We start from the raw sequence: 19,384 nt of genomic DNA, 5'->3' as shown, positions 1-19,384 counted from the left end.
AGCTCGCGTATTACTGTCAACAGGATGTTAACATTTTGAGACAGGCTTGTATTCTATATAGAAAAGAGATTATGAACATGACAGAGATGGGGGATGTAGCAGAGAGAGGCCCTGGTAAATTCACTGAGATAAACCTGTATATCGATCCTTTCCAGTACATCACGCTGGCCTCCATCTGCATGGCGATGTACAGGTTTATGCTTTTGGAGCCTAACACGGTAGCTCTTCTCCCTCCAGACAATTACCACCGGCAGAAAAAGAGATATTCGACCCCATCTATTCAGTGGCTGCTGTATACCTCTTACAAAGAAAATATACAAATACGGCATGCTTTACAGGGTGGGGCACTACAGGTAGGCCCCTACTTTTTAGACGGTTATGCCAATGTTGACGGGGTACGCACGGCCTTTGAGTTTAACGGGTGTTTTTTCCATGGCTGTGTCACCTGTTATTGTGAAAAAGCACAAAACCCTATGACAGGGACAACTTTTGGGTTTCTTTATTACAAGACGCAGCTTAAGACTGACTATCTAAAATGACTTGGTTTTGTAGTGAGGACTCTCTGGGAGCACGAGTGGGAGGTGATGAAAGAAACAGACAGGGAGCTTGCAGGCTTTTTAAACCGAGCCCAGTTACCCCAGCCTCTCAGGCCTAGGGATGCTCTTTTCGGGGGGAGGACAAACGCTATCCGCCTATATTACAAGCCTAACCCCGGGGAAGAAATCCACTATTATGATTTTACCCTTTCGTAAACAAAACCAAAGAATACCCTATTGGACACCCCGATATAGTTTATGACAACTTTGGACCCCTTGCAAATTATTTTGGAATTGCAAAAGTTAAGGTGTACCCCCCGCGAGGCCTCTTTTTCCCATTGTTACCTGTCAGAGTGGGTGGCAAGCTTATGTTCCCGCTATGCCAAACATGTGCGGAAACCGAGCAGCGGGAGACGTGCACCCATACTGATGAGGAGAGAGCTATCCTGGGGACATGGTGCACGGTGGAATTGACTGTGGCCATAGCAAAGGGGTATACAGTGGCTAAAATCTGTGAAATCTGGCATTTCAGTGACAAATCTGACAAACTCTTGTCAGAGTATATCAAATTACACCTCCGTCAGGAACAAGAGGCTTCAGGGTATCCCGGCTGGTGCACAGACGAACAAAAACAAAATAAGTACGTTAACGATTTTTACCAAAAAGAAGGCGTGCGTTTACGCCAACACGAGATCAGGTCGAACCCAGCTAAACGCCAAATTGCTAAACTATTTTTAAATTCTCTGTGGGGTAAATTCGGCCAAAGAACAAACCTACCCAACACCAGCATCGTAAGAGACCCTGATGAACTCTTTCGGTACCTGTTTTCCCCCAATTACGAGGTTTCATCCTGCGAGTTTATCGACAATGAAACAGCATGCGTGTCTTGGAAGCACGCAAAAGACCGGTACTCTGTCTCTGGCAATACCAATGTTTTCATAGCCTGTTTCACCACCGCTTATGCCCACTTAGAATTATACAGTCTCCTAGATGGGTTGCAAGAGCGGTGCCTATACCATGACACTGACTCAGTGATATTTGTGAAAAGGGAAGGTGACTGGAATCCCCCTCTGGGGGATTATTTAGGGGACCTCACGAGCGAGATCCCGTCAGATCAACACATCACTGAGTTTGTGTCGGCAGGCCCGAAAACCTACGGGTATAAGCTGTCGGGAGGAAAGGCCTGTATGAAAGTCAAAGGAATTACCCTAAACGTAGCAAACTGTGAAAAGATCAACTTTGACAGTTTGAAAGATCTAGTCCTGGACTATTGCACGGGTCTGCAAGAAAACACCTCAAAAAAGATAGAGGTGCAACAGCCCTCGATTGTAAGAAACAAAAATCAGTGGCAAATAGAGACAAAAACCCTTAAAAAACACAAAGGTGTTTATAACAAGAGGGTCCTAGGAGAAGGGTTTAAAACCCGGCCCTTCGGCTTTTGAAAAATGGATACGAGGTGGAAACACCCCTTTTCTGCAATTCTCGCAGGGCCTAGCAACTGTGGGAAAAGTTACTTTATAAAAAACGTATTGGATAATGCCAAACACACACTGTCTGTTATGCCTGAGAATATTTTGTGGTGTTACAGTTGTTGGCAACCTCTGTATAAAGAACTGCTCTGTAAATATCCCTTTACTAATTTTGTGGAGGGTCTGCCTAATGCTTTTGACGATGACCATTTGTTTCCTACTAATAAAGTGAATCTGATTATCGTGGATGATCTGATGAACTCTGCTTGTGAAAGCGATGAAATTGAGAAAGCCTTTACCAAGTACGTGCACCACAGGAAATTGAGCATTATGTATATCGTTCAGAACGTATTTTGTCAGGGGAAAAAGAGCCGTACGATTAACCTAAACACTAAGTACATGGTTCTGTTCAAAAACCCCAGGGATAAACTGCAAATCGCTACGCTTGCTCGGCAAATTTACCCCGGCAAGGCTCAATTCTTTCTAGAAGCTTTTGAGGATGCTACCAAAAGACCTTATGGCTACCTGGTGGTGGATTTAAATGCGTCCACGCCAGAAGCTTATAGACTAAGAACTGGTCTTTTCCCTCCAGACTGGCCGGTGGCTTCTACTTTGAAAAGAACAACCGCCGGGTATAAAAAGAGATGATTTATCGGCAGACCCTTTTTAACAGCTGGGGGTTGCCGACCGAAAACATGTCTAGCTGCGTGAAGAGAAACCTGGCTCTTTTAAAATTACTTAGCAAATCACCCCCGCAGCAAAGGAAGGCTATACTGTGTTCGGCCTCTGACGATTTAGTAGCGGCCATCTCAGAACTAGCACTCAATACCTTAAAAGGAAACGTGCCTTTGACGCAGAATCAAGTGAGCGTGCTGAAAAAGAAACGCACGCTTATAAAAACATTGTCTAATAAAAGGGTCTCGCTTAAAAGAAAGAAGCATCTGGTGAAGCAGTCTGGGGGGTTTATCGGCCCTTTGTTAAGTTTTGCTGTCCCTCTGATAACGGGGCTTTTGAATAACCGATAATGGAGTATGCAGAAAAAATGTACCTGGTGCCCAGCCATCAGCTGGAGCAATTAAGGGCTCCCCCTCCAGTGGAGGAAAATATCAGAACAACTGCAACTCGCTTACTGGATGCTGAAATGAAGTCTGTTCTTCAAAGGACTGACTTAGCCGAATACGAAAAGGCTAAACTCTACAGCGCTGTGCTTCAGAGATACCTAACGTACGTGAAGCAAAGTGATGCAGATAAAAGGAAAATAAGTCTGTTTCTACCAGAACAGAGTGACACCGCCAAACCTCCAGAAACAGAAAACACCTCAGACTCTGTGGTTCAGGAGGTGTTGGATAACGTGAATAAGCGTTATAAGAAAAACGCCTCAGTGTTGCTAAATAAGCTGGGCCAGGATAAAACTATCGCTTCCTGGAATGATAAAGGTGCATTTGTGTACAAAGGCTCGGTGGTGAATGGTTCTAACATGCTTGACTTAGTCAGAGCCGTCACCCAGACGCGTTCTGTCCCTAGCAGACATGTACCTAAAGGATGGGATGTGTTTATCAATGCCATGGCAGAACTAAACGTTCCATCTTCCATCATGGGCAGTGCAGACAACAGAGTTCTTTTGGAACGCCTGAAGGCCTCAGCCACTGACGCTGGGATGGATCGAGAAACACCAACTCCTTTTTTGCCTTCTAAAAAACAAAAATTGGCTAAACTGTCTGACTGGCTCAGTGTGTGAAGTTTGTCATGTTCTAAAAATAATTTTTGAACTTGATCACATTTTGCTTTAAATAAAACACTTCTCTATATATAGAATATCTATTTAATATATATATATTATGTCTAGGTATTTTTTCTGAATTGTTCATTGTTTTTAAGAAGAAAAATTAAGAAAAACAACCATCAGTTGCCTTTAAACCCCTCACCTGGGGTGCTTTACTGCGTGTCAATTTAATTTTCACATCCACCCCGTTCAACAAAAGTTTTTCTTGAAAAAACAGGTCGCTGTGTAGATGACCCAACAACTCCATTGTCCTGCTCTGGGACGTCAGCCTTGCACACCTCACAAATCCTAGATTCTCACCATCCAGCTGTTTTTTCGTGTTGTCCAGGAGTGTCTTTGTAAAACAGTCAGGCGGAAAATTGCTTACTAGGCGGTCTCCCAATGTAACGTCCAATTGACTGAAAATAGAGGCCACTGGGTAATTCACCAGGCCTACCGCGGCATCCCTGGGGAGTGCAGTCCCATCGCCTTTTACTATCTTGCAACAAAGGTAGAGTAGGATGTTGTTTAAATCCATATAATCTATGCCATTCCCTGCTATAAAAAAGTCGATGGGGGCAGTTTCTGTCACGGCTGACAGAGGCGGCACCTCGATGTAGATGCTTTTCTCAATGCTGGTCTGAGTAGGGGCTATCTGAAACAAGTCTAGTTCAGATTTGGTGCACTCTTCCGACCCGCAGTGAACGAAAGCCATGTTGACTAAAATATATCTCTTTTACCAGGTACAGAGCGTGTCCTCTTTCTCCCTGGCTTCCTCTTGGACTTTTGCTTATGGCCTGTCCTGCGTGTCAAGGCTCTTCTTTTAAAGGGTTTCGGGGGTCCTGTGCGTCGCGGATATGACGCATTTCTCTTTCTCTTCCTCCTTTTAATATACATCAGCCCTGACCCTTCCTGTTTAGCCGGATTCCCCACCTTCTCCAAGACAGCCTGGGAAACGTGGCCTACCACATCTCTGGCTATGTTTTGAGCGGCTGTTTTTATGTGGGGTTTAATAATCTCTAGCCCTCTTCGCAAAAGCGGTACAGCTTTTCAAAAAAGGCTACGGAATATACCGCCCACGCCGGCCCCGTACATCACAGGGGCTCCATGATATCCAGGAAGGGCATATCCAGCCTGGGCTTTGTAATAGTTGCTGTAGACTTTGGAGTCACCGTAATTTTTTACGATCGCCATAATAGTGTTTTGCTTTTTAGAAACCTCGCTCTTTCCGGGAACGCAGGTGCAGCTTCACAATCACCTTGCCAAAGCAAAATGAAACGCATCTGTTTTGATCCGTCTTTATTTCAATGGTGATGGTGTCGATGTGGTGTTGACTGATGGGTACGTAATGAGGCTTATCGTAGGTGATGGTAACAAACTCATTGTTATTTCCTCTGACAGGGACGCAGCGTAACAGGGGGACAGAAAAGTCCCCCACAAACTGGTGTTCTACAATATCCGTGTATAGATACAAGGAGTTGAAACCCCCTGTGATGTCTGCTGAGAAGGGACTCTTCTGGACACTGTGCCCGGGGGCCAAACCCAGAATGTTAGCTAGCTCCCCGAGGGTAGAAAACGTAGCAGTAGCATCGGTGGATTTAAGTCTACATTTTCTACTCACAGGGTCATAATTCATGATAACATCAGGCGGTCCAGAATGACGTGCCACAATGCTATTCATATGTTCCAATAATTCGGGTATAGTTGAGTAATAACCTCGCCGTAGGATATAACTCCATGGTTTATCTCCAAAGGTGATTTGGAAAGGGGTGTCCTCAGTAATGTTGTTCCAGCTGTTTGGATATTGTATTTCCGCTAACCCCACTTCCTAGGCCCCCGGGAGATCCAACGACTTTATTAGCTGTATTGTAAAGGCCGAGCTGGTGTTTTGGGGAAAAACCCCAGAGCTGGCGTTGCTGGGCAGAGTGATGTAGAAGCCCCCGTCCTCCATTTCTCTCCTTGCAGGTGGGATTGTTTTTATTCTCGCTTAAACGTTACAGAGTTGAGAAGCTTCTACCCAACTGTTAAATTTGTTGGGCCACCCCAGCCATTTCACCAATAGCTGCTTTTTTCTTCCTTTCCCTTTCTCTGCTAGAACTTTTTCAATCCTGTAAATCCTGTCTTGTTTGGGGTTCACCTTTTGTAATTCTTCAGGGTAAAACGACCCCGTCACTGTCTCACCCTCGTAATCTTTTAATCGGTAGACAGGTCTCTCACCCCTGGTTAAGGCTTCATCCACTATGAATATCTCATCGGTAAATGTTTGTTCATAACCATTTTTAAAGGCACCTTTGGTTTTAGAGAGTCTCACGTGGTCCCCTTTTCTAAAAGGAACAACAGCCTGTTTTATTTTAACATCATCTCCATAAACAGTTTTCCAGACCTTCAGAGAATTTGCGGGGTTCACATCAGCAGGTCTGGTCCGTATAGTTCTGTGAAAGCTCCAGCTGTAACTCTTTATAAACTCAGATAATATGTCAATGTAGCGAAAGGTATTGTGGGCTGTAAAATATCTCCACATCCTAGATTTTAAAGTTCTGTTAAATCGCTCCACAACCCCCGCTTTGACTTCATTGTTAGGAACAAAATGGTGGACACCATGCCGCTTTAACAATCCACTTAAAGGTTTGTTTAAAAATTCTTTTCCCCGATCCGTTTGTAATTTTTGAGGCACGCGACCTTCGCTGAAAATAGCTTTAAAGGCCTTGGCTACCTCCTTGCCCGTCTTGTCCTTTAGGCCTAAGGCCCAGGCATATTTTGATAAAATGTCTATCACTGTTAAAATATACTTAAAACTGCTGTTGCGTTTGGAGAACCCGTGCATATCCACCAAATCTGCTTGCCATTGTGCATCCACGTCTGAGACAATGGTCTTGTCTCTTTTAAAATGTATTTGAGCAGGCTTGTGCAAAGAGTAAGCGTCTTGGTCCGAAAGCCATGATGTTACCTGTCTTCTGTTCAAAGTTTTACTGTGCTTTTTGACTGCTTGAAACAGAGGGTTCACCCCACCAAAGCTGCCAGCTTCCCTGGGGGTGTAATATATTTTCTCTAACAGAGCAATCTGCGTAGACATGACTGTTATTTGTGTTAGTAAAAGATGCTGTAAGTATGGAAGGAACACATTCACACCAGCACATTTCATACAAGTTTTATTAAGCATCTGGATTAACACACCCTTTTACAGCCATCTGCAAATGGGCACCATGACACCCCCACCACTATCGCTATTAGGGAGTCCGAGTTAATTCATTCTTGCACGTTTGTTCTCGAGATCCATGTGTCAGATATGAGCAAAAAAAGCGGGCACAAGATAGATTTACTCCCACAGGATTACCGATGTGCAATTTCTCAAAGGTTTCTAGAAAGTCATCGTCGACCTGGCAAGAGATTGTCAAAAAAGAGAATAAGCTACAGCTGCTGGTTTTTAGATTCACAAAACACCCATGATGCCCCCCACCTCGATTTTTTCATTTACCTGTTTGACTTCTTTTCCGTTCACCTTGTCCGACTCCTGGGAGAGATGGGCAGCATCCTCCACAGGGACAGATAACGAGAGGCCGTCTAGCTCGTCAGGCTGCCGTGGGAGGAGTTGGGTTTCGGGATCAGATTCTGGTGTATCCAATAGCAGAGGGGGCAAAGGGCCCCTTTTCGCCTCTCCCTCGTCCTCGGAACTGTTGCTGATGTGGCACTTTCTTCTCATGTGGTGGAAGGCCCTCGTCACCAAAACAAACTCCAAACTTCTGGTGGGGGTGGTGAAGGAGTCCATGTTTCCGCTCAGCGTTTGCACACTCTCTGAAACATGCGCTCTTGGAACAAGATGGCCTCTTTTGTGTGGCGCTAGAACTTATGGGGAAGTGCTATGCTCTGATTGACAGAGGGTGTCACGGGAAGCTCTTAGAGGGGTCACACGACCAGCTTCTGGTCTGGTCAACGGGTCCCGGAACTGCACCCCCCGAATGGTCAAAGCGATTTGTGGGGCGGTCCTACAGGGAAAAAAACCCTCCTGATTGGTAGAGGGAGGCAGGGTGAGTTCTTAGAGGGGTCACACAACCCACTGCTGGGCGGGTCATCCGGTCCCAGAACTGCCCCCTGATTGGTCAAAGCAGTTCACGAGGCGGTCCTACAGGGAAAAACCCCCTCCTGATTGGTGGAGGGAGGCGGGGCGAGTTCTTAGAGGGATCACACGACCCACTTCTGGGCGGGTCATCCGGTCCCGGAACTTCCCCCCGATTGGTCAAAGCGGTTCGCGGGGCGGTCCTACGGGGAAAGCCCTTCCTGATTGGTAGAGGGAGGCGGGGCAAGTCCTTAGAGGGGTCACATGACACCCCTTACTTCCGGTCACCTGCCCCTCTTGACCCCGGATGTATTACCCCCAAGGGCGGGACTTCCGGTGACAGGGGACGGGCCTAACGGGGGTCACATGACATCCTTTTTTTGCTTCCGGTCACCTGTCCCTCTCGACCCGGATGTACTACCCTCCAGGGGCGGGACTGCCGGTGACAAGGGAGAAGGAACTTCCGGGGAGTCGGGGGGGGGGGGACTTCCAGGGTCAGGTGGCGGGGCTAATGTTTGATTGATGGTAGGGCCCTTATACTACTCTCCTACCCCATAGCAGAGCTGGCCGCATACCACCAATGTCTAGCTTCCCACCGAAGTATATGAGGTGCAAGCTGGAAACAAGCTGGCACAGACAGAGCACATTGTCCTCCAGCAATCCCTCTCTTGTTCCCATTCAAGGTAGCAGGAGCTCTTTGATCTAGTTGTCTGTGCTTCATTCCCCGAGCACTCATCCAGGTCAGATGTCTCTTAGGACCTGAGTTGCCACCAGCTGGACAATGGGACTTGGGTCATTCTGTAGGACCTGGAGAGCTGGAATTACAGAGAATATGACTCACTTTTCATATAGTCACCTATGCCTGCAGTAGCTGGAGATTTAGTACCAGTGAGTACCAAGCTACAGCAGCTCTCTGTCCAAACAAAGCTTTAGGTTCCTCCATTGGGATCCTTCCAAGCTCCAAACTGAGATGGAGGAGGGGGGAGAGGGGAGACCCTGACCCTACCAGAAACTCATCCAATTGGAAGGTGCTCCATTGACTCAATAGCTTCTGCTTTTAAGTTATTTTACATCTCCTGACAGAAATAAATCTGATGGTGTGGAGTTTGGGGTAGCAAAAAGTGGCTCCCAGGGAGCCGATGGAGCCCAAAGAGTGGATCACACAGGTTGGGAAGAGGCATTGCCAGGATAGCCAGGAGATGCACTGACTTATATCACACTGGCTGCAGTTTCCTCCAGGTACGTCTACACCGCAAAGTTAATTCAAAATAACAGCTGTTATTTTGAATTAACTTTAATAGCATCTATACATGCAAACCGCTATTTCGAAATTAATTCGAAATAGCAGAGCGCTTAATTCAAATTTGGTAAACCTCATTCTACGAGGAGTAACACCAAATTTGAAATAGCTATTTCAAATTAAGTGCTGTGTAGACAATTAATTCAAAATAGGGGGCCTCCAGCCCTTCCCAGGGAGCCCTGGTGGCCACTCTGGGCACAACCAGGAAAACTTGCTCTCCTCTCCCTCTGGCCCCAGAGCCATTAAAGGGATAGACCCTGGCCCGTGCCAGATCCAAGCCTACCAGCCAAGAGCCAGCAGTGGCCACCGGGGCCCCTGAGCCAGTAGCCACAAAACGTGAGCCAGCAAGGCACTGGCAGCCAACCCTCCACTGCTCCTCAGGAGCAGTCTGCCAGCACCCAGGAGCCTGACAGGGGCTGGAGAAGGCGGGTGCCTTCCTGGTCCAGGGTGGAGATCATGGACCTTATTCAGGTTTGGGAGGGATGCCCCAGCATCCATGATCTCCGCACTAGACAGAGGAACACGGCCGTCAATGGCAGGATAGCTGCCAGCCTGGCCACCAAAGGCCACATGCGAACCCAGGAGCAGGTTTGCATGACAATCAAGTTGGTGCGGTGAGACCCCCAACCTTGGGCCCTGATCTTCCCTTCTCCTTTCTTCCCTTTGCTTCTCCCTTCCAACTTCCTCCTCCCAGGTTTCACCCTCCCCTCTCCCACCCACTCTATTCCTCTCTCCCACCTCCTTTTCCCAGTCTCCCCAGAGGTTCACCCTGTTGTTCAATAAACCCAGTTTCTATTTTTGAACATACATGTGTTTTATTTGACATCAGGAAGGGAGGCTAGGGAGGAGTAAGTAGATGGACGTGAGGGAGGAATGGGGCACGAGCCCCCGGTGGGGAGGACCGGGGTGGTTCTGAGGGCTCCTCGGGGTGGACACTCTCCTGCAGGGCCTCCTGGATCCTGACAGCCCCCCGATGGACTCCCCGGACGGTAGCCTGCAGCAAGTGCAGCTGGGCTGATGGCAACAACCCTACGAGACGCACCGGTGTGCCCAGGGGCAGCTCTGGCTCCATGTGGCCGAGTGCTGTGGTGTCCCGAGTGCAGGCACTCAGGGCACTCCAAGACAGGACTGCTTTGTTGTCCCTCATCGGGGTAGACAAGCGAGCGGGGAACCCTGAGAACTGTCTGTTCGGGGTGGGGGTAGGGTCCCGTGAAGCACGGAGCTCAGTTAGCCTGAGGCAGCAGCCCCACACACTATGTCCTAACCTGATGCCCTGCCAGCACTGGTTCCGGCCAGCCTGAACTTCGGTTCAGGGTCCACTCAGTGTGGACGCGCTATTTCAAAATAACAAAATGCTATTTTGAAATAGGTTTTGTGTATAGATGCATAATTCGAATTAGCTTAATTCAAATGAACAATTTCGAATTAAGTTAACTTGAATTAACGCTGTAGTGTAGACGTACCTCTTTCAGAGCAGACTAAAGCTGAATCTGTCCTTTGATGTGTGGCTGATGCACTTCACACCTGTGGTATCAGTTACTGCTTGCTTGTCAGCTAAATTTCTTTATAACTCACTAATGAATAGGATTTCACCTGTATTTGTTACTTACAGGTCAACAGATGTTCCATGTCCAGCCATTTCATATTTTTGGTGTCCGTATGTTCCAGGATGATGCCTAAATAAGCAGTGTAAAATAAACATCAATAAAAAACCTTCTCTTGTTAAGTGCAAGGTGATAACATTGGCCCTTTGGCTTCTATTGTGGGTCTAAGGTGAGCTGTAGGCAAGACAATACTAGAAAAGTTTAGCGTCCACACTGAAGAGAATAAGAGAAAAAAATTAAGAATGTTTACATAAAACCTCATTTGCTTTAAACAATCTATGTTCCTCTTGCCACTGCTGTCAGTTATTGGAGATATACTAGGATAGTGTATTAATCTAGTGGTGTGAACAAAGGGGCTGGGGCCAGGAATAAGTGCGTACTAAGCAAGGATCTCACCTGGATAAATTAATTAGGCCACACTGCTTGCCTGGCTTGCATGGGTGTGCTAAGGAAAGGATGGCACAGGGCCAAAGGGGAGGAATCTAGTGCTTCCTGGGCAAGGCAATCAGGAACCTGCAACAGCAGGCACTGTGTGGCGGTGGCCTGCCTACCTCCCAGTGATGAAGCACCAGTCAGGAACAGTGAACAACACTGAGCTTAGGTCTATAGTTTGAGTCCACACTAACTCTGACTACTAAAAATAGAGTGCAGGTAAGATGACAGAAGCAGTCGGAGGAGCTAGCCACCTTGAGAACAGACTTTTGGGTTTGGATGGGATCATCCTTGGAATAGTTAACCCCTCCTGCTACTCCTGCCACAGCTACTCTATTTTTAGCACACTAGTTTGATCGGAGAATAAACATACCCTACGTGACAGTGTGCCAGCCTCTGCTACTAAATGACTGCGCCATCTCAAAGCATTCTATTGCAAATTACAAATTCCTCCTAACACCACACTGGAGAAGTAGGAGAACATTAACATCTCCATTTATGCATGAGAAGTCACAGCACGGAGAGATTAATAGTAGCTCAGTGCTGCACACAGGGACTTTTTCTGTCTACCTCAAAGGGAATACCAAAAGGGACACGGCACACTTTCTCTCACCAGCTAACTTGGCTGCAACATTGGCATGATTTTGCGCAAAAGCAGCTGCCTGTCTACACTGGCGGGGAGTTCTTGCGCAAGAACACTGACATTCTAATGTATAAAATCAGTGCTTCTTGCTCAAAAACTATGATGCTCCCGCTCAGGAAAAAGCCCTCCTGTGCAACTGTTCTTGCGCAAGAGGGCAGTGTAGACAGGCCACATTAATTTCTTGTGCAAGAAAGCCCAATGGCTAAAATGGCCATCGGAGCTTTCTTGCGCAAGAGAGCGTCTACACTGGCACGGATGATTTTGCACAAAAGCGCCTCTTAGCGCAACAGCACATGCCAGTGTAGACGCTCTCTTGTGCAAATATTCTAACGCAAAAACTCTTGCGTTAAAAGTATGGGTATGTCTACACTACAAAGTTAATTCGAACTAACAGCCGTTAGTTCAAATTAACTTTAATAGCGGCTATACATATAAACTGCTAGTTCGAATTTCAATCGAACTAGCGTAGCGCTTAATTCGAACTAGGTAAACCTCATTCTACGAGGACTAACGCCTCGTTCGAATTAGGTAGTTCAAATTAAGGGCTGTGTAGCCACTAAATTCAAACTAGTGGGAGGCTAACCTTAATCGGGTTGCCCTGATGGCCACTCTGGGCCAAGCCAGGGAAACTTTTCTGCCCCTCTCCTAGCCCCAGAGCCCTTAAAGGGGCACGGTCTGGCTACAGTGCCTGTGCCAGTTGCAAGCCTGCCAGCACCCAGCCAGCAGACCCTGCACCTGGCATGGCATGAGCCAGCCACCCGCTGCCACCCAGCCCTCCGCCTCTTCCCAGGACCAGGCTGGCGGCTCCTAGGAGCCTGCCCAGGGCCACAAGAGGCAGGTGCCCACCTGGTCTAGTGCGGAGATCGTGGACATTATCGAGGTTTGGGGGGGAGGCCTCCAGCGTCCATGACCTCCACACTAGGCACAGGAATGCAGCCGTCTAGGGCAGGATAGCTGCAGCCTGGCCACCAAAGGCCACATCCAAAACCAGGAGCAGGTTTGCATGAAAATCAAGTTGTTCCAGTGAGACCCCCGACCCTGAGCCTTGCGCTTAGAACATAAGAACATAAGAATGGCCGTACTGAGTCAGACCAAAGGTCCATCTAGTCCAGTAGCCTGTCTGCCGACAGCGGCCAACACCAGGTACCCCAGAGGGGATGGACCGAAGACAATGACCAAGCGATTTGTCTCGTGCCATCCATCTTCAGCCTTCCACAAACAGAGTCCAGGGACACCATTCCTACCCCCTGGCTAATAGCACTCCACGGAACCAACCTCCATGAATTTATCTAACTTCTCTTTAAACTCTGTTATAGTTCTAGGCTTCACAGCCTCCTGTGGCAAGGAGTTCCACAGGTTGACTATAAGAAGAACTTTGTGTGAAGAAGAACTTTCTTTTATTAGTTTTAAACCTGATGTCCATTCATTTCATTTGGTGTCCTCTAGTCCTTATATTATGGGAACTAATGAAGAACTTTTCTTTATGCACCCTCTCCATACCATTCATGATTTTATAGACCTCTATCATATCACCCCTCAGTCTCCTCTTTTCTAAGCTGAAAAGTCCCAGTCTCTTTAGCCTCTCTTCATATGGGACCTGTTCCAAACCCCTAATCATTGTACTTGCCCTTTTCTGAACCCTTTCCAAGGCCATATCTTTTTTGAGGTGAGAAGACCACATCTGTACACAGTTCTGAAGATATGGCGTACCATAGTTTTATACTTCCCCTCCTCCTTCTTCCCCTGGCTTCCCCCTTCCAGCTCCCTCCTCCCAGGTTTCCACCTCCCCTCTCCCACCCTCTTTCTTCCCCTCTCCCACCTCCTTTTCCCAGTCCCCCAGAGGTTAACTCACCCCTCCCGCGTCCCCAGTTTTGTTAAATAAAGAGAGTTTCTATTTTTGAACACGTGTCCTTTATTTTTTACATCAGGAAGAGGGGGCTCGGGAAGGGTAAGTGGAAGGAGGTGAGGGAGGAATGGGGCACGAGCCCCCGATGGGGAGGACTGGGGTGGCTCTGTGGGCTCCTCGGGGTGGAAGCTTTCCTGTAGGGCCTCCTGGATCCTGACAGCCCCCTGATTGACCTCCCCCGGATGGCAGCCTGCGGCAAGTGCAGCCGGGCTGATGGTCGAGTGCTGTAATGTGCCGAGTGTGGGCATTCAGGGCACTCCAAGACAGGACTGCTTTGTTGTCCCCATCGAGTTAGACAAGCAAGCGGGGAATCCTGAGAACTGTCTGTCCGGGGTGGGGGTCGGGTCCTTTTAAGCACAGCCCTCGGCTAGCCTGAGGAAGCAGCTCCAAACCTTAAGTCCTAACCTGATGCCCTGACGGCACTGGTTCTGGCCAGCCTTAACTTCGGTTCAGGGTCCACTCAATGTGGACATGCTATTTCGAATTAGCAAAATGCTAATTCGAATTAGTTTTTAGGTCTAGATGCACTCATTCAAATTAGCTTATTTTGAATTAACTAATTCGAATTAAGTTAATTTGAATTAGTGCTGTAGGTTAGACATAACTTATTTGCGCAAAATCTTGCCAATGTAGACGTAGCCTATCTATATCTTTCTCACTCTCTCTTAACCAGCAATTAGAATAGGCAGCTAGGCCAGGCTAGTATAGGCCCCAAAAATAACAAAGAGAAAATGATTAAGAAAGGTGTAATGAAGTTCCTTGTGAGATTTCCTTACAAAGGACACATTCTACTATCTAAAATGAATTCCTATGAACTGAACTGTACAACTCCTCAGAGAAAGGTAAACAACAGATAACAGCCTAATGGTGGAACTGCTCATACCTGAGGCTCTGTATGATCTCCACTGTTATTAGTCCAGATCTTTGCAGAACACTGGAAGACAAAAGGAACCACTTATGGGGCAGACTGTGCACTTCAAAAGCTTAGCTGCTATGACCATACAACTATAAAACGTACGCATGGAAGCTCTGTGTTTCTCACCCAGGACACCCCGCACAAAGCTATACCTGAAAGTTCCCTGTCAGTCACTCTATTTGTTGCCGATCCCTGAGGATGAAATGCTGTCTCCTAGATCTCTTACCTCACCAGCAAACACACCCCCTCGTGGTGAGTCTGCGGATTTTCAAGAAGCATCCAAGTTCTCTGCTTCCAGAGTGTTCTTATCAGCTTCTCATTCACAGCCTTGAAAAGCACAGCCTCTAATGCTTCAATAGAAAGCCTGGGGGAAAAGAGGCACAGAACTGTAGTAACCAATAGAAAGGCACAGCCTAAGCAGTCAGGAAACCCCAGTTACTTGTCAGGGCTGTTGTTCATTGACAGTTCATCCATTGACAGTATCCTGGGGACCACTGTTTTTGGAAGGACTTAATCCCAGGAGGTATTTCAGTCTCATACATCTCATATTACTAGTGTTGCTATGGACAACATTTTGCAGTCACTTTCTCCTATCTGCAAGGCGTATGGGCACTAGCACAGTACAGTAATATGGAAAAAATTCACAATCAGACCCCAAAAGCTGGGACACAGAGAGATTAGTGATCACTAATGGATATTTTGGGGCCTTATCTCCAGCGAGATGTGACAGGGTGCTGAGAGCTTGTACTTGGGGTCAGCACTCTGGTAACTACTACTACTAATTAGCTTCCCCAGAGAAAGCCTAATTGGATAGAAATGTACCTGATTGCCTGGCTAGAGTGGGGCTATAGAATCAACAAACCTATTATCCCATTAATAAGGAATCTGCCTAAAGGGACACACAGAGGAGTGTTTGAGGGAAACAGAGAGCAAAATGCTAGGAGAGCCTTTCAAAGGGAGTTCTCTGAATGGAAACACTTTCCCTCCATCTGGAGGAGGGACTAGAAAGCTGAGATATAATGTAACGGTGCTATGCATGGACAGGTGGATTAAAACACTGGAAATAGTCTACACATCGGTAGGTACAGACAAGAAAGTCTCAACACGGGCTGTGTTCACGGAACACCTGTGTTTGTGGAAGACCTTCCCACCCTGTCCCAGCTGGGGGGGCTCATCCAGGATTTCCTTTTATCTATGCAAACTGAGAACGTGGCTGAGAAGATGTAGAAGTCTGGGTACTGGAGAGAACACTGCAAAAGGGTTCTAGAGCAGCAAAGAGAGGTGTAGGACATGGGTTCTCAACCTCTCTTTCTGAGGTCCCCTCCAATATGGTCCCTTCCAGTTCTAGGAGATAGGCAATCTCCATTAATTTAATTTAATACTCCACAGCCCGGTTCCAAGCCTCTGTCATGCTAGGCACTGGGGCTTAGGACTTCCAGCTCCAGTCTGTAACCCCACAGGACATTGGGGCTCAGGATTTACTGCAAGGTGCTGGGCCTCAATGCTCCAGCCCATCTGGGCTCAGAGCTTCAGCATTCTGCCCTGAGCTGCCGCTAGTCTAATGCCAGCCCTGCTTCTTAGCCCTTGAAATAAACCCAGTTGAAAATTGCAGGAGTAGAAGGCCCTGCAGACCTTCCAACAATCCCACCATGCAGAAAACCAGTCCTTGTTTGCCTGCTAGGCTTAGCAGCAAAAGAACCAGCAGGAATTTATATGGGAACAAGCCCAGGGATGGCAACGACTCCTCCGAAGTTTGGAGAGTTTATGACAGGAAATGGAAACCAGCCACAGAAGGTAGCGTTCTGCAAAGTGGGGCCTGAAAATAACCCTGATGTAGTTTTGGCTACCCTTAAAAGAGCAGCAGGTGGACCTGCGAGACACAGAGCAATGTGTGCCCTTCAACTGACACCACACAGCAGTGCGGATGGGAGGAGCTGCTGGTGCAGGACACTGGTTCCCAGGCATGACAGGGCCATGCGCCTCTCTGTTGGTCACAATGGCTCTTGGGAGCAGAGCCCTGTGGATGTGCAGAACCCAATGTCTATCTGCAGATCTCCGTGTCCAGGGGTAGATGTTTGTATTCGCGCAGGGCTCTAACCATTTTTTGCCTGTATTCTAACTCATTATCACTGACATCTCTGTTCTTTGATAATATACCAGTTCTTGTTTTCCCTATAAATACATCTAAGTGTTGTATGTTTTCCAGAGCTGAGTTCTAAAGTATAAGTGTAAGCAGGGGCTGAACTACTGCTTGCAATCAGCCAGCGAAAAGGAGAGAATACACCACATTTTGGGGGTGGGCATGCTCACTCAAATTGTTTAGCCCTGTAAGATAATTAACTGTTGATATGTAAATACAGGCCTGTATGATAATTAACTGCTTCATGCTGGGATGGGGAAGGAATCTGGGGTGTGGTTATATAAATCCAATTCAGCCAGGGCTGATGGAGGACTGGTTGTCAGAATGGAATGTGATGTATTGTAACTAATTTGGCTGTTGTGGGGTCACAAACCATGCTACCCCTAAATGTAGGAACTGTAAAATATGACACCAGTGCTTGCAGGAGAGACACCATCATTGTAAGGGGTCTCAGATAAACAAGCCTCCCCCTTCCAGAGCTGAGTGAACTGAGTTGGGGACAAAGGGCTTGAGCCAGCCTGCTTCATGCCTGCCAGGTGTCAGCTGTAAGGCTGGTTCAACCTGTCTCTCCCCCCCCCCCCCGCCCCCCGCCTTCTAAGGGTAGACCTAAAGCAGACTCCATTAGGAGTCTTTTTGTTATTCCAGTGGAAGCTAGAAACTTTTTGCCAGCCTAGGTGGTAGCTAAAGAGTTGAAATCACTAAGAGGTGAAGTCACTGGTTTGGCCTGGAGCCAGACCCATTGCGGTCAGCAGAGGGGCTGGTGGGAGAGACCAGAGGGTGGCCAGCAGGGCAGCTGGAGAGGAGCAGTGGCAGGCAGCCAGCAGAGCGGCTGGTGGAGCAGCAGACCACAAGAGCAGCACGAAGGTGGCATGGCCTCAGGCTCAATGGGTGGAGTCATCAGGGTGATGTGTCTGGGACTGTACTGACAGAGCTGTAAGTGGGGCGTTTGAAGTGGGGTATGGAGAAAGTTTGGGTAAGTGAATGGGAACCTTAAATTGTTGGACTAGTGAGCCTGAGGGGCAAAGGACATTGCTCAATCCATTTGAGCTGGGATGGTTACTCGTGGGTTGGTTATGAACTCTGGCTGTGGTATTTTCCCAAGCTAATGCCATGTGACCTCTCTCTCTCTCTTTCATTAAAAGTTTCTTTTCTACACTCAGACTCTGTGCTTGCAAGTGGGGAAGCATTGCCTCTCAGAGGCGTCCAGAGGTGTGTGAATTTCCCAAGCTACTGAGTGGGGGCTCAAGACTGTTGTGTGTGAGATGGATGAAAAGGGAGTGTGTTTGTGTGTGTGTGGGGGGGGGTTATTTGTTGTGTGCTGAGCTTCTGTTTCTCTGTTTGGTTTAGTTTGGTGTTTGTCTGTTTGTTTGTTTGTTTGTTTGTTTGTTTGTTTGTTTGTTTGTTTGTTTGTTTGAAGGAGCTTCTAAAAGGTTTGAAATCTAGAAGCCTATGCTAATTGGCTGAGCCTCAGTCGGGGGAGGGGCTACCAGAGCTATATAAGCCTGTGAGTCCGCGAACAGGGAGCTTGGAGAGGGACTTTGGAGTGGGAGTTTAGAGGGCACTAGTGACTTCTGATCTTCTTTAAACCTAACTTTTATAATAATCTATATTCCAGAGATTTAATAAGCCCAGTTTTTACTTAAATTTATTCATAAAAAAATGGAGACAGAAGCCCAGCAGCAGAGTGGAGGCTATCCTGTTTATTACGTCGAGTGTAACATGTATGATTACCTGCCCTGTGGGCGAATGGCGTATGTGTGCACCTGTTGCAAGGAGCACCTGGCCCTCAGAGACCGAGTTCGGGCTTTGGAGGCCAGGGTGGCTGAACTGGAGGAGCTAACAGAGGTAGAGAGCTATGTTGATGAGACTTTCCAGGACACTGTAGTACTGTCCCACCTCCAGTCTGAGAGTCCCAGTGCTCTTAAGGAGAATGAAAGTCTCAAGGGAACAGAGAATTTAATGGAAGCAGAGGGAAACCATCCCGTAGTTGGGACCCTCCTTCCCGAGGATGTTGCGGTATCCTCTCGCACCAACGATACCTCTGAGGGGGAGGGAATGCCAGATGTTAGGAAGAGGCAGGTGTTAGTAGTGAGTGATTCGATCGTTAGAAACATAGATAGTTGGGTTTGTGATGACCGGGAGAACTGTATGGTCACTTGACTGCCTGGTGCAAAGGTTGTGGATCTCTCGAGGTATCTAGATAGACTTATGTCTAGTGCTGGGGAGGAGCCGGTGGTTGTGGTACATGTAGGTATCAATGACATAGGGAAGGGTAGGAGAGATGTCCTGGAGGCCAAATTTAGGTTGCTAGGAAAGAGACTGAAATCCAGGACCTCTATGGTGGCATTCTTGGAAATGCTTCCAGTTCCACGCGCAGGACCAGGTAGGCAGGCAAAGCTTCAGAGTCTCAATGCGTGGATGAGACGATGGTGTAGGGAAGAGGGGTTTGGATTTATCAGGAACTGGGGACACTTTTGGGAGAGGGGGAGCCTATACAGGAAGGATGGGCTCCACCTAAACCAGGGTGGAACCAGACTACTGGCACTAAACATTAAAAGGCCGTAGAGCAGTTTTTAAACTAAGAGATGGGGGAACGCTGATTGGTGCGGAGATGCACGTACA

General features: G+C 47.6%; 1 protein-coding gene across 2 annotated transcripts in view; it reads right to left on the bottom strand.

Annotated features, from left to right (window-relative positions):
• Window positions 1-532: 532 nt before the first annotated feature.
• Window positions 533-19,384, bottom strand: part of LOC142824842 (maestro heat-like repeat-containing protein family member 2B) — a 33,155-nt gene continuing 14,303 nt past the window's right edge. The window contains exons 10-14 of one of the 2 annotated variants that reach the window (XR_012899410.1): window positions 14,849-14,986; window positions 14,590-14,640; window positions 10,732-10,797; window positions 7,243-8,636; window positions 533-7,144 (exon numbers count right to left, since the gene is read on the bottom strand). Coding sequence is in view for 1 of the 2 variants with exons in the window: in XM_075916630.1 (XP_075772745.1) it covers window positions 8,615-8,636; window positions 10,732-10,797; window positions 14,590-14,640; window positions 14,849-14,986 (277 nt within the window). In the remaining variant the exon portion in view is untranslated. Of the gene's footprint in view, window positions 8,637-10,731; window positions 10,798-14,589; window positions 14,641-14,848; window positions 14,987-19,384 lie in introns of both variants that reach the window. The other variant, XM_075916630.1, reaches the window with a different exon arrangement.

Source organism: Pelodiscus sinensis, unplaced genomic scaffold (assembly GCF_049634645.1).
Source record: "Pelodiscus sinensis isolate JC-2024 unplaced genomic scaffold, ASM4963464v1 ctg44, whole genome shotgun sequence".
Classification (NCBI taxonomy): domain Eukaryota; kingdom Metazoa; phylum Chordata; order Testudines; family Trionychidae; genus Pelodiscus; species Pelodiscus sinensis.
Note: the sequence above shows the minus strand (reverse complement) of the source record. Positions and strands in the feature narration are given on the sequence as shown.